This window comes from Taeniopygia guttata, chromosome 7, assembly GCF_048771995.1.
Source record: "Taeniopygia guttata chromosome 7, bTaeGut7.mat, whole genome shotgun sequence".
Taxonomy (NCBI): domain Eukaryota; kingdom Metazoa; phylum Chordata; class Aves; order Passeriformes; family Estrildidae; genus Taeniopygia; species Taeniopygia guttata.
In genome coordinates this window covers 15,193,529-15,217,193 of record NC_133032.1, presented here as the reverse complement: position 1 = coordinate 15,217,193, position 23,665 = coordinate 15,193,529, and the positions used below count along the sequence as shown (strand labels likewise).

Below are 23,665 nucleotides of genomic sequence, written 5' to 3'. Positions count from 1 at the left end.
GACCAAAGGATGTGCTTCCAGTTGATTAATTCCTGTTAGATCCCCAAAAATGGGACAACATGAAGTTGTCTGAATTGACTGGACTACACCAGAAATTTATGTGATTTCATCAGCATAATCTCCTCCTGATGAAAATAAATGTAAAAATCTTGAAAACCACTGACTGATCAAAAAGAGAGAGTGATTGTCACATGTTTCTCATGCTTTTGCTACTCTGTTCAGTTCCCTGAAAGAACAAGGGATTAGGGATGCATTCAAAAGTACTGTCAAACTCACTAAGAAAAAAAGGTGGGGGAGGGGCAGTTAGAATCCAGTATATTTGGAGAAACACAGATTTATATGTCCTGAGTTTCTTGGTCTTCAGACAAGATCTTTCCTGGAATGAAGAATGGCTTATGAAAGTTGAATCTAGGTACCACTGAGGCAGTGGTATATGGAAGCCATTAGAGATTAGCTACATATTCATGTTCTTCTTACACCATAACCCTGTGTTATGAATGGTATGAAGTTGACCATGAACTTATGAATGAAGCAAAGGAGCCTGGCTGAGAGAAATCAACTGCTTGTAATTTACATGTAGGCTGTTCTAAGCAGGGTTAATCTGGTGCTGTCTCTGAACTCACTCCTCCTCATTTAGAATCAGTCATTCTTCTCCTGGTTCTCTGCCATCTGAAAGGTTATAGTTACAGACTCTGGAGCATTGACCATCCATGGTTTTCCAGCTCTACAAATCCTTATACATCTGCCAGCGTGATAGGACACACACATTAACTGTGGAACATGCCAGTGAAATGCTGTGGCCATCCTAGGAGATTTGTTGTTGCTTCACTGAAATCCTCCTGCCTTATTTTACAGTTGTATCAGAAATCAATTTAACAATTTAGGAGCTACCTTTGCCCCCGGAAGCCCAAAACCTGGTTCTCCAATTGGTCCAGCAAGACCAGGTAACCCAATGTCACCCTGCAATGAAGAAAATAAATCCTCTGGTTACATATCTTATTAAACATCACAGGCTGAGGGTTTCTTTTATACAAATTCATATATAATAAGCATAACAGCTAATTTTATTTATTGCTATTACAAACATTAAACACCAAAAGCATAAATAAAAATGAAAGAATAAATAGAAAAAATACAAAGAATAAACAAATGTGCTTTGATATCCAAAGTTATTCAAAATAAAGAAATGAACAAGATAGGCCACACTTCAAGCTGCCATGCATTAAATACTAGGCCACAGTGGTAACTTGACTGGATGCAATCCAGAAGAAGTTTTAGTTGACTTCATAAGGCTGGAATTGTTGACACAAATATTAACATAGCCTACTTCAGTTTTCACCCTTGGTTTCTAAGCACTAGAAGATGGAATGTGGATGGTACCTTTGGTCCAGGCACAGATCTTCCAGGAGGGCCTGGCATCCCAAGACGTCCTGGTACACCAGGCTCCCCCTGCAGTGAAGGTAGGAGAAAAAAAAACAATGGATTTTTCTGAAAGTGAGTATGACTATCACATAGAGAAAACATTTATGCAACAACTTACATTTAATTCCATTAAAATTCTATTAGAATTTCTAATAAGCTATTCTATGCAGAGATCAATCTAACTGTTTGGAGAACTGATAACAACCATATTCTGTTTTCTCCATTGAAATGAGATTCTTCTCAGTCACTAAACAAACATGGTTTTAGAAGTCCCTTTCCTAGTGTATTCAAGATGTGGTCCTCTACATACAGTGCTCAAGACTCCCTGCCCAGCTGTATAGGTATACTGAAAACTTTTATACATTTCTGTTACAGTAGATTTGTTTTTAATTTCTCTTTAAGTTTACTTTTTAAGCTCTTTTTTGGTTTTTGGGGAAATACTCTTGTGTGTATAAATAGCAAAATAAGAAAGTGGAGGAGAAACCTGGAGTAGCTCTTCTCTCACTTTCAGTAAGTACTGAGTATTTTAACAGAAACACAAATCCATAAAAGAATATCAGCCATGAGTTAGTGTAAGGGAAAATAAAGTCCTGTCATGTATTTATATGCCATACACCATACTATTTTCTCAAATATTTCAGTATAAAAATACCAGTATATACCTTTACTTTTTGCAAACCAACAGGGAAGCAATATGGTAAACGCAAAGGTTTTTAAAAAACACTGCTAGTTCATAGGGATCATGGTGATTCTTGGTAAGAGAAGCCTTTGCTGAACTTCTTTGAAATTATTTTATAATTAAACTAGTTCACTCTAGAACAGTTGTTTCTGAAATCTGGAACAATGTTCAGCTTTGGGAGACTATTTTATAAATATAACATAGTAATAAACTCACTTTAGGTCCAACAGGTCCAGGCACTCCTGTTGGTCCTGTTAATCCACGTATTCCTCTCTGTCCTTGATCTCCCTATAAAAATGGAAAAGACATGTCACACATGTCAATGCATCAAATAATTTAAAAATGTGTTAACTGAAATCAGTTGTAAATGTCAGTGAAAAATAGCAAACTTCTATTTGTAGGTGGTGCACATGAGTTGTTCCTATTGCCTTCATTGGCAAGTCAGTTAATTCTGCTCAGGAGTCATCCAATGTTGGACTTTTGCAATTAAAATGACATAGATTTCATCCGAAATTAAATAAACCAGTTTACCACAGAATACTGTGAGAAAAAATAAAAGCCAAAAGGAATTTTAAAGGTTGAATAATTGCAGCTGAAAAGCAAGTTAAGTATTACATTAAAAAGATACTAAAAAAAATAATCAAAACAGGAAAATATAATACACTTGCTAGTACTTTTTTTTTTTTTTAATTTGAAGGCAAATAGGGCAAATCAATTGATCACAAAGAAAAGCTAAGAATAGTGTAAAGTTCTAAAGGGAAAACTGCTGTTCAAGCAGATTACTAGGCTGTAATAATTGCAACAAAAATGAAATGGCTATGAGTCCAGAATATTTTTTTGCTACTTATATTGGACAAAAAAAAAAGAGAAGTCTTTGACAAACCTATTCCTGGGACATTACAATTTTGAGTGGCACCTTTAGTAAGAAATCCTCACCTTTTTCCCCTGTATTCCAATCCCTGGAACACCTTCAGGACCTCTAAGACCAGGCAACCCTGGTTCACCCTTGAATAGAAAAATCAAAGGAGTGTTTCAGAGCACTGCATGTACATGGTGCAAGATGAACTTTGTATTTCCTTGAATAAATTCATTAAAACCATAGACCTTTCAGAATCAATGACAAAACTCCCACCAATGTCAGGTGTGTCCAGGGGTTTTTTCCCATATTTGGAAGCAAGCACTGTTCAACTCCGTGTGGAATGAGAGAAGTAACACATTTCCTTAGTGACAGCTGCACTCTGAGTATATAACCTTAAATAATGGAGTTTCTGAATTTAGAAAAAAACACGGTCAGAAGGCCATGAAAGCTTGGCCGTAGCCATTTTAGTGGTTTCCTTCCTGAGTTGCAGGACGTTTAATGAATTACACAAAGCACACAAGAGTAAACAAGATAAGGCAATGCCCCACCCCAAAAAATTAGAAAAAGTAAAGTTTTCCCTAAAAATGTATATTCAAGTGAGATTTTTTTTTTCTGAAAAAAATGTGGTACTTTTCCCCTTGTCCACGAACACTTTCTCTTCTAGGTTTGGGTGTCAGCACAGGAGAACAGTAGCAATGCTTGGGGTGAAGCAGATAGACTACAGATAGAGATGAACCAACCTTTTGTCCAGGGGCTCCATCTTCTCCTGGAAGACCAGGCAGACCTGCCAGTCCTGAAGGCCCTGGATCACCCTTACATCAGTAAAAAGTGAGTTCTATTAAACGAAGACTCAGTACTATTCCTTCTTTGAATTAAGGAAATCTATTTAATTTTTTTCCTAAACTTTAAATACATTTGTAGAAAATATTTATGCATATGAAGTCTTGTCTTTTTTTATAAAGACAGTTCTTATTACTTGGTACTATCCTACAGTCTGATTGTTTTGAACTGTGCATTTTATACATGCAATTAAAATTATTAGCTATTGATGATTCAGCTTATTCTTAAAAAATAATGCTACCATTTCATTAAGTGGCAGCATTTGAAGGAAATATCAGATAGAATTGACTGTGACACAATGATTGACATCTTGCTGATTAATATCAATGCAAAACAATATCAGTGGAATTATCAGTTTAATATTCTGAATGGTTTTCTGCACAGAGCTGTAGGTGAGCTGTGTGCAACAATGATTTGAGCATGAGCCAGGCAGGTGGAAGTTTCCAGTCACCATAAGTCTTACTATTTTTTACAGAACAGGAGTATTTAAAATGCTGCCATATCTGGAGGTTATTGGAAGTCTGTGTTTAAAATTCAAAAAATGAAGAACCTAAAATTTATTTCTAAACCTGCTTTTATGTGGCTTTGGAAAGCATACTCAGGAAATATAAATTTATAATCAAAATGAATAAATAGATTAAATAATTCCTCTATTAACAATGTACCTTAGAACCAGGTTCTCCAATACCTCTTTCTCCTGGCACTCCAGTCTCTCCTGGCAAGCCTTGTTCACCCTTAAGCAGATATTAGTTTTTAACAGCATTATTATGAAAAATATAAAAGCATATGTTTAATTGCTTAAATTTTAAGAAGGATTAGTGTAATATTGTCTATAGTAAGAAGTGTTAAACCCGTGGCCAGAAAGATTGGGAATTTGCCACATATTTTGAGCTGTCGCCAAAGAGCCATTGGTGGAAATTATTAATGCTGTAAATCTACACTTGTATGTCCCCTGGAATCTTTCCTGCAAAGATCTGATATTTCAGGAGCATCTATGACATTAAAAGACAATTCTATTTTTTTTTTTTTTAATTTTTTAGCAGTGGTGATCATATCCCTGCACAATCACTTAAAGTGCAAGAGGTGATACTTGATTCTGCAAAGTTCTTTACTTGTCACGAATTCTTGACCCACTTTCACCTCTAGTTCCTTTATACCATGCTTTAATAGCCGTCAGTCATCCAGAACTTTGTCACATCTTTCAGGAAATTACTTTAAATTTCCATTCCAAACACCATTTCTTGATCATGAAACATAATGATACAAACAGCACAGTAGCTTTTACTTCAGAAAATTCCCTGACCTTTGGTCCAGGTATCCCCTGTCCTGGTAGCCCTCTAGAGCCAGGTGGTCCTTTTGGGCCCTCCACTCCCTGGGAAGAGTGGTTAAGTAATTATTAAAAAATAAAATAGTATCTGTTACTATACACTAAAGTGTATAGTGAGGTGAGGGGTGAGGGGTGAGGGGGAAATTGTACCTTTTCTCCTTGAATTCCAATTCCAGGTAATCCAACTGATCCTGGTAAACCAGGAGGACCACAGTCACCCTGGCAAACAAAGTATAGTTGCTTAGTTGTGCAAAGATACAGAAACAATCTAAGACACCTCCCATGCTAGTCACTACATGTTGACTTCTTTTGAAGTCAGTAAAGCTGGGGATCTGACCTTTTATCTTTCACACATGCATTTATTCTCCACTGGGTCAGTTGCAAACAACCTCTAGTCTCCTTTTCCCTTTTTAAACCTTAACTTTTACACAGAATCAGATGCTTTTTCTAACATCCTGTATTTTAATATGAGGAGATGTTAAAATGGAGAATGTATTGGGCATAAATCTCAACTAAATACCATATTCTTCAGTGTCTTTTATGGGTTCCTTTCCTCATTGTATCTTCTGTAGTGAGTATCAACCCTTTATTCCTTGTATTAGATTTATTTGCACTCCATTAATCCCCTGGTGTATTTATTGCTCACCTTTTCACCTTTTATGCTGATGCCTGGAAGTCCACGAGGGCCTTTTGGTCCATCAAAGCCACGATCTCCCTACATGAAAATATAATAAGTTTACTGTGGAGACACACTGCTGTTCTCACTGAAGTAACTAGAGACAGTGTTTTGCTCTGTCATAATGAAAACCAAAATGAAAAGAACCAGAAAACTGCTCCTGGATCTGTGTTCCAGGATACCAAAGTGATTATCTTTTCAAAAGAGTTTGCCCTGCAATTTGAAATTGCTGAGGAAAGAGCTGAACAAGCTTCTTTTTTATCTTTCTGCCCACCTCAATTACTTAAGGTCCTGTTCTGCTTCCTCTCAAATCAATGGCAAAACCACAACTGATTTAAATGCCTGCAGGGCTGAGCATTGAGATTACCTAAAAACTGAATTCTACTTTTTTTTTTTTTCATGGGTTAATCTCATTGAAGTGGGGTAATGAGGATCTGGCTCCCACTAAGCATTTGCCAGAATGAAGACTAGGTTGACTGTATTGTTATAGAAACTTATTTGTAAATGTCATTGTCTTTCTAAATGTTCATTTACAAAACAGTGGTCTTGGGGAAAGTGCCAGTTACTAGGTACAAATATTGTGCTTTCCTGTACTTCTCTTAAGAAAACATATAGAGGCAGATGTTAGCTTGTATAAATGGTAAAAAAATCACCCAAGCAATAAAATTATACCCCAGACAGATCTTTTCTATCCTTTGTAACCAATTCCATAATTTTAATTTTGACAGAAATTCATTATGAGGATTTGTGTTTAAAATAACATTCTTTACTCCTGATGCTTTAGAACATCTGCCTTCATTATCTTTTTTACTAAACTGTGAACTTGTAGTAAAAAGTCGTGAAGAAAGCAACTGTAAAATTTGATTTGTCGCTGTCGAGGCAGGACGGGAATGAGAAGACTCACTCAGAAGGCTGCTGAGAGTAAAACTCCGATTTATTCAAAATACACTGCTCTCTTATACAGAGCTTCGCAAAGGCCAAATCCACTGGTTCTGAAGTGAAAACAAGCTACACCATTGGTGCAGAGTGTTTGACGCACACTGATAGAACTTAACTATAAACAATGTGAGAACAAGAGAGATAAAGAATTATTTACATTCTCTCCAGCTCTTTCCCAGGCGTCTGCCTGGCTAGAAACTCTCAGTTTCTTTTCTTTGACTGAATCTGAGTCCCACATTGATTAGATTAACAAATCACCTGTTTAAAATGTGTTTTAAACCAAAGAACTGACATGCTTGGCAGCCACAGATTGGATTAGAGATACAATGGACTTTGTTGATACATGCTTGGCTCCAGGTCAGATTTGGCAGTAAAAGGTAGTACATTTTTTATAGAATGAAGAGTTCCAATAATGATGACAGAATTCCACTTTGATTGTTATATTCTGCCTATCTATCTCTACTGCTTAATAGTTTTGGTTAGATTATGCATTCATCTGTACTTGTTCCCACTGTGCTCTGTTACTGTGTTTTAGTTATTAGTTGTGGTGTTTCTGTGGCAATTGAGTGATTTTGAAATGCATTTTCTTCAAATTGAATTTTTGTTAGTTTTCATTCATGAGATCTACTAAGCAGATACAAGCCGTCAACAATGAGGTTAAATAATTTATATAATTCATCATCATAAAATACACACTATATGTTTGAAGATATTATGTTGCTAGCAGCAGTTAAATTTCAATCTGGCTGACAAACAGTATTGTGCTGAGCAGAAATCCTAAGATTTTTAGTAAAGGGCTACTCTCAGAGAAAATCTGATTTTTAGTTGGCTCTGCACCTGTGAAACCATTTTTTATTGTTTTCTCAAGCAGAATTGGTGCTTGTATAAGAATGAGAAAACTGTTTAGTTGTTCATTTCGTTCACGTACAATCTGTGTCACTTTGTTATTGTAACCAAAGGCAACAACAGCCTAGGAACTGGTTTTCAGTGGGCAGCAAAAGAATCTTCTAGTAAGTCCATTCATGTAAGTACAACTACCACTCTCATTACTTCCACTGGATCTGCAAATTAGTAACAGCACCTTTCTTTTCCAATAAACTGAATTCAGACTTGTGCTAAAATGCAGAAGCCAGTGGCTGAGGTATGTAAGAGGCTTATAAGCCTGTCTTTATAGTGACAGTAAAGATCCCTATATAAGGACTATGGAAAAAATCCAACAACAAAATGCTAAATTTTTCATCTAGGAACCTTTTGATGGTATTTTATTTAAAGTCAAATGCTTGAGGCTGTTTTAAAATTATTAAATTCATTCCAGGCTTAGATCCCACAAATCAAGCATCAGGTAAATTAAATATTGGCTTACAGGCCCCAAAGGCTAACTGTGCCTACAAGTCATGTTTGGACCAAGTGAATTCCATCAAAATATATTGGATTGTTTGATGGAAATTTTTAATTAAGTTTACAAGGTACTTTCTCAGATTCCTGTGCCTTCTATGGACTTTTTTTTGGCATGCACTCATTTAATGGTGCTGCTCTGGTGTTAGAACCCTTTGACTTTTGTACCTTTGCTCCTGGAAGCCCTTCTCCTGGTGGACCTCTTTCTCCTTGAACACCTTGTGGTCCTTGAGGCCCCTGTTAACATAAGTTTAAAATGACCTAGAATACATATTAATTACTCAGATGAACAGCAGTGCATTCTATGTCATTGTCTGTGATAAGTATGTCTTCAGATGTTGCTGTAGTTATAATCTATTACAAATAATACAGTAACACAGCATTCCCAGTGAATAAATGATGAGTATTTTGGCCTGTAGCAGTAACAATACCCTTCAGGTTACTATGGAATCACAGATTATATAGATGACATTTCTATTCCTTACATTTTGGAAATCTTCACTCCCTAAATTTCCATTTTACAAATTCTTGCTAATCCTTATTAATGTATCAGTATAATCATGAGCTACAGATTCAGATTAAAGCCCACACAGAGTAATTCTGAAAGAGACATAGCTATAGAAAGATGTGACTGTAATTGGCAAAGAGAGAAATAGCACGTCCTTCTCTTTTTGAAAAAACATCTGATAGAAGCACAAGGGGCAAATAACAAAAAAAATGCATGTCCAACACCTGTGCATATTGAGCTTGCTTCACAGTGTTTTCTCGCATCTGTTTTTTAAAGTTTTTTTCTCAGATTTATTGCTTGGGGTTACACACACATCACAGAATGCTGGTAGATTTTGTCGCTGTATAGCCTAAATATGCTTATCCTTCTGAACAGAGCTTTAGAATAATTCCTGAGGTATAGATGTTTGGACTCAATTAAGCCATTAAAATGAATTTCTTTTGAAGCAAATACACTTTAAAAGAAATAAAATAAGCATATTTAGAATATTTTTTTTTAAATCAGAATCTCTTGTTATAGCAGTATTGTTTTGGCAAGAGAAGATTCACATCACAGGCACCTCTTCCCCCATAGAGTGGGTCTTCGCTCTGTGCTGTTATTGAAGAGATTGGAACTGTTACTGCTCTGCTTGGCTGACTGTCACCACCATCCTTATTTGTAATGCTCTTCTCCTTGGGCTCTTCAGCAAGAACTCACTGCTCTCCAGTAGTGTATTTTCAAGCAGGTTTGAAATCAGTCAGTTCACCTACCAAATGATGATTCTTTTTTTCATGGGAGCACCTCTTATGAAATGTTTATTCCAAATTTTGCCTTGTTAATGGGGACAAGGTACTTATGAAAAAACGGAACAAAATTTCCCTTGTGGTTACACTAGAAATCTTTCATCCAGGTGAAGATAAATGAATTTAAGTCTGCTGTATTGTAAATAGTTCAGTAAAAGGTGCTGCCTGATATTTAAAAATAAAGGACCATAAAATTGACATGCTGGTTTTCTGTCTTACCACAAATAGATAGAGTTTACAACTGTCAGGAAGAGGAAAGGAAGGAAAAGCAGGAAGAGACTTCAGAGCCAAATCTACTATAAATTCTAAAAGTCTCCTCCTCAAAGCCATGCTGATGTTAATGTTCTAGTGATACTGAAAAGCAGTCAACTTCAAAGTTATCACATAGAGATTTGACACTGCTAAATCTATCAGGGGATAGATTTATTTATATATTTGTGTGGTTTTGCATCAGATGTTATATTTTCATACCCGTTTTGAAGATATGATAATTAGATAAGTTAAGAAATTGAAAACATTTCCAGTTTATTGAGGGAAATGAGTCAGACAACGTAATATGTATAAGAATGTGAAATAGAAGAAAGAAAAGAGACGCTATAATTTAGCACACATTCTTATGTGTGCTAAATCTTCCCCATTTTTATGGGGAAGCATTGGGAATTCTTCCTTTCTGTCCTGCTTTCCTCCTACCAAATAAAAAACCAGACATACCATAAATCCTGGCTCACCAAATCCAGGTGGGCCAACAGGGCCTGGTCTTCCTGTCAAGCCAGTGTCACCCTTCAAAGAAAGATATACTTTGAATACTCTTGATTTAGGTATTTTTATGTGTGCAGCATATAAAAACTCATCAGGAATTTTGTGCTTGAAATATTAGATGTAGGAGAATACAGGAACAGCAGAGAAAATCTGAATGTCCTCAGTCATACACCACACAAGGCCCAGCAGGCATTGAACTGGGGCAGTCACACAGCTTTAGAGGACAGCATCAGTTCTGCATTTGAGAGAAGACAATGTTGAGTCTAAAAGATTAATTATTCCCTTCATACACCCAGTCATGTATCACTTACTGTCCTTTCCCAAGAAGTCAGTATTTCTATCGCAGAGTTTCTGTTCTTTTTATACCAGTCATCTAAACCAACAAGCCTGTTTTGCACAGATTAATTTCTCTTTAAGACTATGAATGTGTTTTTACCTAACCATACTCTTCTTGGGTTGAGTTTATGTCAAGCATAACAACTATTGTAAAAAAATCCTTTAAAGTATATACTGAAAATGTATTTTGTTCACAACTGTTTGTAAACAGTTTTGGTAACATATAAAATACCTTTCTAGTACCACAAAACCTGCATTTATGGTCTTGAATTTTCTTGTGAATCAGCAAGACTATTAGCTCAGCTGTCCTGATCCTTATCCTACAATACAGGCAATACAGAAGACGAGATTTTTATACCTTTGGGCCTGGTAGTCCTATTCCAGTCTCTCCAGGCAAGCCAGGTGGCCCAGGAAGACCTCTTTCACCCTTTCAAAGAATGAAAACACTCTTGCTTATAAATTGGTGTCTAGTAAAATCAGTTTAACTCACATTGTAGATTAATTTTTAGTGCATCCTGAATTTCAGCCCACTGGAATTGTCTTACACAGTACTTCATCTGTTCATCCTTTCAAAGCTTCAAAATTCCCTTGTAATAATTAATCTTGTACAAAGATAAGAGATTTAAGGAAAGGAAAAATGTTTCATAGCATGTAAGTTTTGACATTCAACTGTTCTGTGTATCACTGTTGGTCAGTTAGTGCAAAGGAGATTTCAAGAGAGATAACAAATAATGTCCCTTATACACTTATTTTCAAGTTTTTCTTCAGGACAATATTCCTTTTGAACTACAGAATTCTTGAGAATATTCAGTTTCAAGAAAAGGCTTGATTTGGGATGCCAAACAGGATTCCTATTTGGCACTTAGGGAAAAAAGAGTTTTACATTGAAAACTGAAGAAGTGCAATGCTAAGTAGTATTCTGTGACTCTACCATATTTTAACTGTTGATTAATAAAGATGGGAGTGTGATTTGGACCTGCATTCTATACAAAGAGCAAAGTAATAAATACCTTTCTTAAGAACTTTGTAGCATGCAAAAAGTACACAATTTGCTATCTGTGTCAAGTTAAACTGTATCCACTACAAGAAGAGTATTGAATATAAGGATAAAATCATAATTGTTGTGAGGCTATATTAATAATTTTTAACATTAATTAAGAGAAGAAATAGAGCAGTTCTTGCCTTTGATCCTTGCAGGCCTTCAGGCCCTTGATCTCCAGTTTGTCCTTGCAGACCCTATTAAAATAGGAGGGGTTTCAATGAGATTTTTCAAGCTTTCATAAAAATGGCAGCTTGAAAAACAATCTATTATTTGCTGAAGTCTGCATGGAAATAAGAGTTTTAAACATATCAGAACTGAAGCTTTTCTTTGTGATGCATGTATATTTTTAGTTACTCAACCCAGCTGGAGCTGGTTCTGGTATTTGGGGAGAGAATTTGGCTCTCCCTTTTTTTGAATACAATTAAAGGTAATCTACATTCAAGATGTACTGAAACAGCTATGGTGGGCTAAGCTTCTTGGCCATTAGTCTGAGAGTATTGGGATGATAAGAGACTAAAGATTTTCCATGTACTTCTTGAAGAAATGAAATAGTTAAGACACTGAAAGAGAAATGAGTGATTTTGGTCTTTATGGAAGTGTGTTTGCTGTGGTCTTTGAGACTGAATGAATTATAAAGATGATTTATTTGTCTAGATTGCTTCTTCAAAATGGTATTAATTTTGCTATTTAAGAAGATAGATTTTGGGTGTCTTGAACTCAGCAACTCAAAGATTCCATGTCAGTAGGAGTATGATATTATTTCAGATCTTTGAATCCCAGGGAACCAGGTATAGTTGTTTTCATAGCTGGTTTTTTTTTTTTTTTTTTTTTTTTCTTTTACCTGTATCCCTCTTACTCCTCTGGGGCCTACTGGACCTTCAGGACCCTGAAAGATAAGTGAAAAAAGATTATATATTTCTGTATATTTAGATTTTGTTAAAAACTTTTAGGAAACTTTTTACTAGGGTATCTTATTTAAATATCTTTACATTAAAATCAAAATTAAATTTCAGAGAAGTGCAGCAACCACAAACTATTAAATAAATATTTTTAAATTGACTGGTAATCAAAGTACAGCATAATGATGAACAGAGTTAATTATCTAGGACCAGTAATCCAGGATGAAACTCTCTTTGCTCTATTTGAAATATTTAAAGCAATTACGCACAAAATCTTAAAGATTGGAGTTAGAAATCTAGTTTTCATTTTTATGTCTCATTCCCTTCGCTTACTATTTCAAGCCTTCTGCCTCTGTTAGAGTTTTACTATTGTTTTAAACAGGCTCAGCCTTGGGCCGTAAGAGGAATCACACAAAAATTTAGAAAGAGTTCAGAAAGGTGGTAAAAATGGTATCCTCGTTCACTACATATTTCAAAATTATAAGATGTCTATTTCCCTCAACCTTAGAACTAATATATGCCTTAAATCTATCATCATGGTTGTTATTCAGGGAATTGTATTTTTTTGTGGTTTAACTGTATTTCTTGGAAACATAACAACTTTGTGTCTTCTTACTCTGTCTCCTTTTATTCCTGGGATTCCACATTCACCTCTTTCACCCTGGAAAGGAATAGGAAAAAATATTTATGATTTATATTGGCATATCATCCTTATTTTCTAGGTTGAAAACCTAAATGTTATACTATTCAGGACATATTAGAGCAATTGTATGGCAAGTTCATTGAGGAACAGTTGCATCTTCTATTACAGCTTGTGGAGCAGCTGCTAAGATGATGTTATTGTTCCTTACTACTATTTAAAAGAAATACGGCACTATATATAATAAATAACAACAAAGATGTAGGCATCAATTCTGACTAAAAGACATACCTTCTCTCCTTTATATCCAGCTTTCCCCTAGGAAAACAAAAAAGCAAGGTAGGTTGTGATGAGATATAATCCAAAAGTAGGAACATGAGTATTGGCTTCCTTAATATTGTACACTCTTCAGAAAAATAGCATTTCAAATAGAAAATATGACTCTGATAAATATGGCAATATGATTTGAAGTACTGTGCCTTTTAGTGATGACAGATGCTGTTGTATGGCTAAATAAATTGCATGAATGTATCATTTTAGACTGGGATTCTGGTGATGTAAAAGCAGATCAAGTAGAGTTGATATTTCCATCTTAGTGAAAAACATGCTAAAATAAGAAAACAAGAAAAAGTTACTAATTAAAGAGGATGTACTAAATAAATAAGAAAGCATAAAGTAGAGGGATTCATATGTGAATGAATTCAGAATTACGTGCTAAGAGACTGGTCCTACACTTAGTTCCTATATATATTTCATTCAAGTTTTTCATTGCTATTATACACAGGGTCCTTTATTTATCAAATTTAAATAAGCCCCAGATTATTCAGGCAGAGTGCCAATTTCTGTAATGTTCTTAGATTATCATATCAGAGCATTTCAATATTTTGGAAGCACTATGTGTTATTGGAAAGTATTTTCTAGATCACATATATAAGAAGGAATTGTTCCTTTTCATTAAGCAGTGAGAATGTTTTCAGTTCTTCTAATGTTAATGAATCATTAGATGGTAAACCTGAATTGCAATTTGCTCTTATAACAATAAAAAAACAAAAAGGGGGGTATTTTGCCTTAAAGGAACATTGCTCACTGGAGAAGAAGGAGAAAAAAAGTAATTTTTTACCTCTATTCCATCTCGTCCTGGGATTCCATTCAGACCTGGGTCCCCCTGTGAATAATTCAACATCAAGAACAGTGAAATAAAGACAAGACAGATTTTCCTCCTAAATCTGAAAAACCAATCACCTTTGCTCCTTTCAAGCCTGGAGCTCCATCGTCCCCAATGCGACCCTTTTTACCCTGAAAAAAACAAAATACAATTCTTATATATGTTGGTAAACATAATTGTGTTTTACAATATATATGCTGTTTTCCTCAAACTTAAGATATTTTCTTCCTGTAGATTTATTTCCCAAAATCTCTGCATTTACTATAACACTGAAATTGAATATCTGGAAACAGCAGGACCAACTCAATAGGCAGTCATTTTTCTCTTTTGTCTTTGTTATAACAAAACTAGTTTGTTCAGTTCTTCTCTGAAGAAAAGAGGTGATCAACTGTTTTTGTAACTACCCATCTTGCTAAGTGGATGTTTTGTTTTCTTCTCAACACTTTGGGGTGTATGCTTCTGTGTAAGCAATACCTGCACTTTCGAAGTAAAGGCAGTAGATATTATTCCAAACAAAACTACCATTTGCACACAGTAGAGGGAACATTTTCAATTAAAATGCATTGTACTGTGCTGCACAAACCCAGGGTGTCTTTCTGTTTGTATATTTATAGGATATTCAGGTCAAAAGGATGAGGATGGGCAAATCTAGGGTTCTCTTTCAAGCTCTGACACTGTCCCTTCACCTAGAGCAAGGGTTATAAGGTACTATTGTGCTTTTACTTCAATGTCAAGGATATAATATCAGATCATTCTGATATTATCAGATCATTTTGAAATATAAGCCCTGCAGTTTAGATCACCAAGCCTTGTATGAAGCAAGCCCCTAGATTTGCTAAGGGGTACTATTTGAAAACTATTCTGAAAGAAGTCCAGTCCACTTTATTCTTGTCTCAGTTGCTCCTAATGCTTCAGTATTTTGCTCTCTCTCTTGCTTTCAAAGAGTTTTTTGGATATTAATATTTGATCTGAGGCTAGTTAGATCCATCTGGTCTTGTCTGATTGCAACATGAAAGGTGCTCCTTTCTGCCTTTCATACTGCTGTGGCTAAAATGTCACCACACCACAGTGTTCCTCCTATCTTCCCACACAGAGGGAGTGTCTCATGGCATTCTCAGGTCTCTCTGTGCACTTCCTGATGCTGTGGCATCTTCACACAATGTAACTATGGAGGACTATGTATTGACCCTTGAACTTCTGTTGTCTCAGGTTTGGGTTCAAATAATTTCTTTAAAATTTTTTAACACTGAATTACATTTTAACTTATACTGTATATCAGTTATTTGAGTGACAGCCACTTACAGCAGGACCAGGAAGGCCTTTTTCCCCCTTCTCACAGTTACAGGTGTCAACCTGGGGACACTTTGAATGAAAACAGTAAAAATCAGCACATTTTAATGGAACAGATAGAAAACACACTGACATTTTCTTTAAGTTACTGTATGGCTAGTTTAAATACACCTGTAATTGCCAGAAATTATATTTACATGTTTTACAGAAATCTTTTAACTATCAGTTTACCACTCATCCAGAATGTGGCCTCCAACACTCCATCAAAAATTTTGTATCATTCCTACTCCTAAATTTTCAATCATCTTTATAATGGCTTTACCTCCAAACTCTCCACAAGGTCAGTTTATGGGTATGCTGTGTCTGTTTTGTTTTCATTACTAGACACTGTAGAGATAGCCAAGAAGATGAAGTAAAAAAGCATCTTACATTCCTTTACTTAATTCCATTGTATGCAGGATGGTTCATCGTTTAGCTAGATCTATAAACAAAATATGTATGGATATATACTTTTAGTTAATACAACTCATTATAACACTTGACAATCTTTCTCTTATGTCATATCTACCATCAGGTGTTGCAGTCAAACATCATTATGATATGTATTTATATGATTTTTAAGATATTTTTGAATCTTTAGGATCATGACAGAATTATCACAGATACTGTAGTTATTTTTGAAGGACGGATAAGGAATGTAACTTTTATTTTCGGCTTAGTTATTTATTAAACCTCTGCTCATCTTGAAGATGTCTAGAAGTGAAGGGTTCAAAAATTTTTCTTATCTGAATATCCAAATTAGTCACAATATGTCTTCCAAGGCTAACATTGACTGTCTTAATACTTCTATATTGATGGAGAAAAATTAACATGCCAGTGTAAATGAGTGAAAACTGAAATGTTTCAAAGTCTTCGAACACTCATACTATTTAGCAGTTTGCTTGAGCTGCTTAGTAGAACCCTTTTTGTCTGAGATAACTGTGCCTTAAATAGCCCTAACATTTTTAAAAGGAAAACTAACTTTATCCCCACAAAATGCCAACCAGACCGATCAAAACCAGAAGTCAGGGTGACACAGCATAAACAAAGTGGAAAAAAGCAGTGCTGGAGCTTTGAGATCTTACTCTTTTTTAAACCCTCTCACATAGGAAGAGGGTTAAGGGTTAGAACTGCCCTGTCTTCAGCTCTGCATCATGTTTTCTTTTTCACTGAGTTTGTCAGAGGACATGTCAAGACGTATCAGCAAATTCTTGCTAGCCTGAATACTCACACGTAGTTTCTTTCTTTTTTTAAAAAATACTTTAGGTTAGCAAATTACATTAGTAATTAGGAAATTAATAAATTATTAATTTCTACATACATTAGTAAATTACCTTAGGATAGCAAATTAAAGTTCTGTCCTGCAAATTCAAAAACATGTTTAACTTGAAGACAATCCCATTAGACTCAGCATTTAACCACCTTCCTGAGCTATCAGTTTTCCTGAATTATGCTTCCATATATTTGTAAATATCTATATAAAGCAGTAAGTCTACACAGGAAAAAAAATACTTAAAATATTTACCTCTTCCTCAGACAGATCTTTCTGTAAAAGACAGATATTGAAAACAACATTAGAAACTTAAATCTTAATCCAACTCTACAGAAAAGGCACTGCAAGATGTGAAAATAAATAGATTCAGCAACTAGGTAATTAAATTATACAATTAATATATTGACTAACATTAATTAAACTTTAATTTTTGAGAAACATTCTAGCAATCTCTAGAATATTATTTAAACCAGACAGCAGCCATGTTATTGAAAGAAGGCACCTGAGGATGATTGCCTGTTTCGAAGAGGTAAAATAAAATGTGTTTTGTTACTTGAGAGGCGATTACTGTGACACAGGAAGCAGGAATAGTACCAGAGAAGATGGGAAGTGTGCTCTTCAGGAAACCAATGCAAAATAGAAGGCTGTCAAAGTGAAGGACAGGAAGACAGGAAAGCCAACACAGGGGCATGTTCTAGGGCCTGTGTGAGATCACTTTGGCATCCATTTCATTGAGGAAGTCCCCTGGTTGTTATTTATAATTCTAGTTTATATCTCTATACATGCTCAGATACAGACTCCATCCACAGCTTGTGTCACCAGGGTTATAGGCTAGAATATGGCTCTATTCTCCATACTTGGCAGGGAAAGTTTTTTATATATTAAATTTAAATAGAGAAGAAAGGCATCAAACAAAGCTTCAAGCTCAATTTACATATCTCCTCTTCATTATATGGTAGATTTTCCATGGAAATTTTAAGACATCTATCATCAAGTTCAAATTTTATCTGAATTGAGATATCTCCATGGTCTGCAAATTTATTTTCACTTCTACAAGAGCTGCATCTTTTTCTGATACAAAAGGCAACTTCACTTTCCTACTTGTTACAGAACAAAGCACTAGGATCTAAAAAAAAAAGATTTTTTTAAGACGAGATTTGAAATGCCTTTCTTAGGAGGAAAAACAAAGATAAAAATAATGTTTAAATCTAATTCAGTTTGCAGTGTCAAATATTTTGGATGACAAGATCTGAATGGTGGGAAGAGAAAGGAAATCTGTATTTTGGCACAGTGATCTCATTAAAAATTGGGCTAGTTTAACATGTAAAATGTACATGTTTCTTCAATGGTATATTGAAGAAATGTATTTTCCAAATATTGGAAATAAGATTTACATACATTCCACTGTTTCAAATTCTTTCTCATACCTACCATTTCTTTGAGAACCTTCTCCACAGTTTCTTTCTCCTGGAGGTTGAAAACGAACCTGGATGCTGGGACACTGGCCAGGAGCCGGAGCTTGGCAGCATTACTAACATCCTCAGCCACTCTGGTCATTCCCATTGTGAAAAATACAATTCCTTGGTGTTTAGCATCAGCTGTAGCTGCAAAAATATCTGGGTTTCTTGGATGATCCACTCCATCAGTGAAAAGCACAGCTACTTTTACACTACCCAAAGTCCCTTCAGACATGTAGAGCTGGGTAAGATTAGTTATAGCATAAGTTGTGTAGGTGCCATGACCTATGTGGGTGATGGGAGCAATGTGGGATTTGAATGCTTCAGGACCTTTCCAGTCATGGAAAGTTTGCTCTAAAGAAACAGTGCTGCTGTACTGAAGTAAGGCCATCCTCCAGCGCAGGGTACGTCCAGAACTAAGCTGCAGACTTTTCATTCTGTCCACTGTTTGTAGTACAAATTTTTTCTGCTGTTCATGATTATAGTCCTTAGCACTTTCAGAGCTGTCCAGTAAAAAAGCAATTTCCAGAATGCAATCTTCATCTAGAATAAACAGATATGTAGGTGAGTGGAGTAACTTCATACTAAATCTCATTCTAGCCTTATATGTATTTAAGGATTGAAGAGTGGGATTGGAATTATGGAAAGTTTTGATGACATCTGTGTTCACAAGTGTGAGCCTTTCAAGAACATAGAGCTGAGTAAAAAACTGAAGGTGTGTTGATATCTTGTAGTATGAAAAGAGAAATATTGTAGTGTTTTTTAAATTTCATTCTGTCATCTTGCCTGGTAATTCACTGTATATCCTACCAACATAGGTGGAAGTAATGTATAAGAAAATGAGGTTTACTGAACAAGACACTGAAATGTGATTTGACAGAGCTGGATTTTGAGTGAGTGAATGTTAGTACTGTCCCTAGTACTAACACTCACATCCAGTGACAAAAATTTCCAAAAGCAGGGTCTGTAGAGTATTCATTTTCTAAACTACCAATGACATTACTTCTATGAAAATAAAGTTATATGGGCTATTATTCCTATGACAGTAAGAGGCTTTCAGCCACATCATAACAAAATACAGTTGCTACCTCCTTTCCTGAAATACACATAAAGAGAGGGAAAAGATGGGAGTAAAAAGATAAAAGTGCAAAAATAAGGCATGTGCAAATGTAGAATGAGGCAAACCTGGCTGATTATAAGCATTTAAAAGGCAAGTTAACCTGTAGTCCAAAATCCAAATAAATCAGGATGTTTAAAATCATGCCTATTTTAAAATGACAATATTCACCTTGATCATTTGAGCTGGGATATTTTTCTACAATATTTGACAGAATGTGTTTAGGTTTTGATCTTCTCAATCCATGTATCTTCTCTTCCCTGAGATTTTCTGCTAAAATTTCATGATGTTCAAGTATCCACAAAAGCCACCAGAATCTGAGGAACATCATTTGTTTGTTTCCTAAAAAACACAAATATAGAAGCACAGCAGTACAAGAATGATAAAACATGATTCAATTTTGCTTCAACTTAGCAGTCTTGTATTAGCAGTCTTGTTGCTTAGCAGTTGCTTAGCAGTCTTGTATTTTAAATTGTCATCCCTAAAAACAAGCTGATTTTGCTGTCTTTGAGTAAAATGTTTTCAAAAACACACTATAAATAATAAATGGAGACATACTAGAATGACTTTCAAGAATAGTGCATATCGTTCTAGCACGTGACACACTGGAGATAGACTTTTACAAACACATTTCAGTTCTCTCTCATTGCCTGGTATCGTTTGTACAAGCCATGGCTGTACCCGTGTGGATGCACTGTGAACCCCAAGTGTAATTCACAGAGGTATTTTTTTCTAAACCTGCTTTTTCCATGGCTGAGATGGAGAGAAAGAAGTACTGAGGCAAATCTCAGTTTTTCCCTGCTCTCTTTACTTTAAGAACTGACGACTGTGCACATTTCTCCCCACTATCCCAGTCCCCTGGCCTCAACAGTCCTATGGAGAGCAATCATGGCCTGAGGGTGCTGTCAAGGCATGAATGTATCTGCTGTGCAATTTCGGGGATGTGGGCCTAGAGCACTGAGCCTAGGTTCAGCAGCTACCTACTGATAGGACTTTTTCCTTCAGAAGGGAATATAACAGTCTGTCCTGGCCTCACATGCACACCCAGAGTAGCTCACAGGCTGCTTAAGGTCTGATAAATTATTCCTGCTGCACTTTGGTTTCATTGCCATGTCCCTGCAAACTCTCCCCAGATAGCTACAGTGCATACCCAAAGGGCACTTTGGTGGCAAGAATGAACCTCCCAGGACTGAGCATAAGTCATCTCACTCATAAAATTCCCTAACACAGCTTTGGCTTACCTCAATGCTTCTAAGCAAAAGACTGCGCAGAAATTCAGGATGCTGCTCTGGGCTCGCTGGCAGCTGCGTTGCCCTCCCAGTGATGGGTGCTCTGTGAGAAAAGGAGGGAGAAGCCAGGCAGCAAGCTCATGTGAGAATCGGTGTCATATATCAGGAGGGGCCAGCAGAAAGGAGAAAGGCAAAAAACAGCAACCCTGGCTCCCCCTCCTCCGCACCCAGCCACTCCTCTCCTCCCCACGAGGCTGTGCTTATATATTCTAGGTTTAGCACCCACAGCCGTTTACACGCGAAAATCCTCATTCGGAACTGGGACATGAATGGAAGAGGGCTGCTCTTGCCCCAACACTCTTCCCTACACACCAGCCCAGTTCTGTTCACCCTCTTCTCCTATCACTATGATACACACTTTACCCTCATACTTTTGCACATCTCTCATGTGTGACTAGGCAGCATTTTGTAATGGGCATCATGTTGTCAATATCATCTTAGTAGTTGATGTCTGTAGGATCCCTTTCACACTTAAAAGGATCTCCTCATAATGAGCGATTACTTTTAAGTACTGAACTAAAAAGACATTTACTGTCCCATGAACTTGGCCAACTGAAATTTCAGTTCCTGGTGAAACTGTCCATCATGAGGTGGTCAAAAAAGGTAGGCCAGTCTGAAAGCCAGTTTCAGTTTCTGCAGATTTGTCTTTGTCACACATCTCCTTTTGAAGACTGTAATAGGGAACAATGACTGACACATAGAATGATGCCTTCAAAATCTAAGCTGGGTGGCTAAGGGTCCCGAAGGATATCTCTTTTACCAGTGATTGCAGCTTGTCACTTAGTTCTTCAAAAATCCTCAGACAACTTTGCAATCCAAATTAACATATTAAACAAGTAGCTTTTTTCACAGAAATACCTTTCTTCTTTTACTGTGGACTCAATTTTCCACCAATAGGCACACAAAGAGAACCCAGTGCTAACTGCTGTCCTCTTTTCCATCTTCAGTGTCCAACCAGCTCAGCCCACTTATCACAGGCACAGGCAAGGCAGCTGAGGAGATTGTGGGGAAAGAATGCAGCTTTGGCTCCAGTTTAGATATGTGAGAGAGACTGGTAGGACAATGCAGCTGGATGCTGAAGCCATTTGCTACGGTTCTAACCCCATTTTCTATTTTCCGTATTTGCCGGTAATTAGTCCAAAATGGGTGAACTAGGATGGCTGAATGCAACTTTACATATTGTATGGCTGCTTATCATTACCTATGCTGAAACTAACTCAGCTACAGCTATTTGTGCCACAATTTCAGCTAAGAAAGAATCTTCTTTCAGGGCTGGAAAGAATTGATATTTATTTCTCTCCAGCCACTTTGGTTTTTCTGTGCTTAGACTGTCATATTCAGATTTTGATTAAGGCAAAGAATGAAAAGGCTATATCTTCTCATTTAGGAACACAAATTATATGGTGTTTAACTGAAATAAAGGTATAATAAATCTCCCATATCCCCTAAATCTTACTGAGAAAAAATTATAATTTTAGCAAGAAAAAACATGTTATTTATGGTTGGGATTGTATGCCTCTCATAAGCAAAGCATTGTAATTCTTTCATTTTCTCTGCTAATTCCTACCTCAAAACATAGCTGGCAAATATTTTCTTAATTAAGTAACTATTAAACTATTGCATGTTTAGTAGCAAGTTTCTGGCTTCAGGCTATTTCCGTTTATTGGTGAATAATGTTTACCTTTGGGACAAATTTTTCTCTTTTTATCTTGGACAGGTGCTACTTTAAAAGCTTAGTGAGGCCTCCACATTTTTATACCTGTTTGCATGGTATTATTCTGTCCAAAATTCCAGCTATATGACATAACACAATACACTTCTAGACTTGCAGTCTTCTGAACTTGTAAAGTTCTCAATACCTGAACTATTCTTATAGTGACAGCTTATCAAAACCTGAATGATACCAATGTAAAATATGTATGCCCTGATACATCTGAGATAACTCTTAAAAATAAAAATTAACAGCAAGACTTCTTGCCTCATGTACCACAAATTTTACTAAGTGCATATTTAATATTTTAATGGCATTATTCTGTATGTATTTTTAAAATAAATTAAATGCTTTAAAACCTATGCTAAAGAACATTCATGCTGTTATTTAAGTGTTATAAATTTATTGCTAAATTTTAATATTTTTTTGTAAAGGAGTAAAAAAGTTATTTTTTCTTGAGGCATCTAGATATTGGATGTTTCTACACACAATTGCACAGTTGCATTCCTCTCATATTTAGAGCTGCATGAGGTTGCAAGAGCACTTTGAAGGGGCACTGAACGAAGACCTGGGGCTTAGATGTCACTGCTGTGGTGTAGCATGACCTCTTGTGTCAGCAGTAGCCCTCACTATTGCTGCCTGATAGGCAGAAGTAGCAGCAAGCCTGACAGTTCCAAACATCTTTGCCAGAGCTCTCTTCTTTACCTGCCCCTCCCTTCTGTCTCTGGGTACCTGCTTTACACAGACTCTTGAGCCTGGTCTGGCTCAGCTATGACTCCTTCACCCACTGTTCAACAAAACTCAATACATTATTGAGAAGCCTTGAGTAATTTCTCTTAAGATAGAGTAACTAATGTCTTCTAGCATTATATCCTTTCACTAAAATGTGATAGAGTCCTGACTAGCCCTTCAGCTGTCCTACAAGCCTGCAACATCACTGGATATGGAATTATCATGAGCCAGCACAGCTGGCAAAATGCCATCTGAATATTTCCATATGCTAAAGGAATACTGAACCACCAGGGAGGCCAGTTTGTGGGAGCAGCATGAAGCAGATAGACCATGCCTTTGATTTTCCTCTGCTCTAATGGTAATTTTTTTTGGTCCCGAAGAACTTGACATGAAGTTCCTGAAATATGTTTGCATTTTTTTGCTGCCTCAGTGTGAAAAATTTGCATATCAGGTCTGCTGTAAACTGTTAAAAATACACACACTTCACAT

At 36.2% G+C, this 23,665-nt stretch overlaps 1 protein-coding gene across 1 annotated transcript in view; it reads right to left on the bottom strand.

Moving 5' to 3' along the window:
• Positions 1-19,780, bottom strand: part of COL28A1 (collagen type XXVIII alpha 1 chain) — a 31,487-nt gene extending 11,707 nt beyond the window's left edge. Inside the window, exons 1-22 of the mRNA XM_030278419.4 lie at positions 19,616-19,780; positions 18,302-18,870; positions 17,123-17,143; positions 15,571-15,630; positions 14,346-14,399; positions 14,224-14,268; positions 13,395-13,421; positions 13,080-13,124; positions 12,406-12,450; positions 11,705-11,758; positions 10,881-10,949; positions 10,139-10,207; positions 8,306-8,374; positions 5,774-5,842; positions 5,278-5,346; positions 5,104-5,172; positions 4,466-4,534; positions 3,701-3,772; positions 3,038-3,106; positions 2,318-2,389; positions 1,381-1,449; positions 892-960 (exon numbers count right to left, since the gene is read on the bottom strand). Coding sequence (XP_030134279.4) covers positions 892-960; positions 1,381-1,449; positions 2,318-2,389; positions 3,038-3,106; positions 3,701-3,772; positions 4,466-4,534; positions 5,104-5,172; positions 5,278-5,346; positions 5,774-5,842; positions 8,306-8,374; positions 10,139-10,207; positions 10,881-10,949; positions 11,705-11,758; positions 12,406-12,450; positions 13,080-13,124; positions 13,395-13,421; positions 14,224-14,268; positions 14,346-14,399; positions 15,571-15,630; positions 17,123-17,143; positions 18,302-18,870; positions 19,616-19,775 — 1,914 coding nt within the window. The 5' untranslated portion in view covers positions 19,776-19,780. The remainder of the gene's footprint in view (positions 1-891; positions 961-1,380; positions 1,450-2,317; positions 2,390-3,037; positions 3,107-3,700; positions 3,773-4,465; positions 4,535-5,103; positions 5,173-5,277; positions 5,347-5,773; positions 5,843-8,305; positions 8,375-10,138; positions 10,208-10,880; positions 10,950-11,704; positions 11,759-12,405; positions 12,451-13,079; positions 13,125-13,394; positions 13,422-14,223; positions 14,269-14,345; positions 14,400-15,570; positions 15,631-17,122; positions 17,144-18,301; positions 18,871-19,615) is intronic.
• Positions 19,781-23,665: the final 3,885 nt, after the last annotated feature.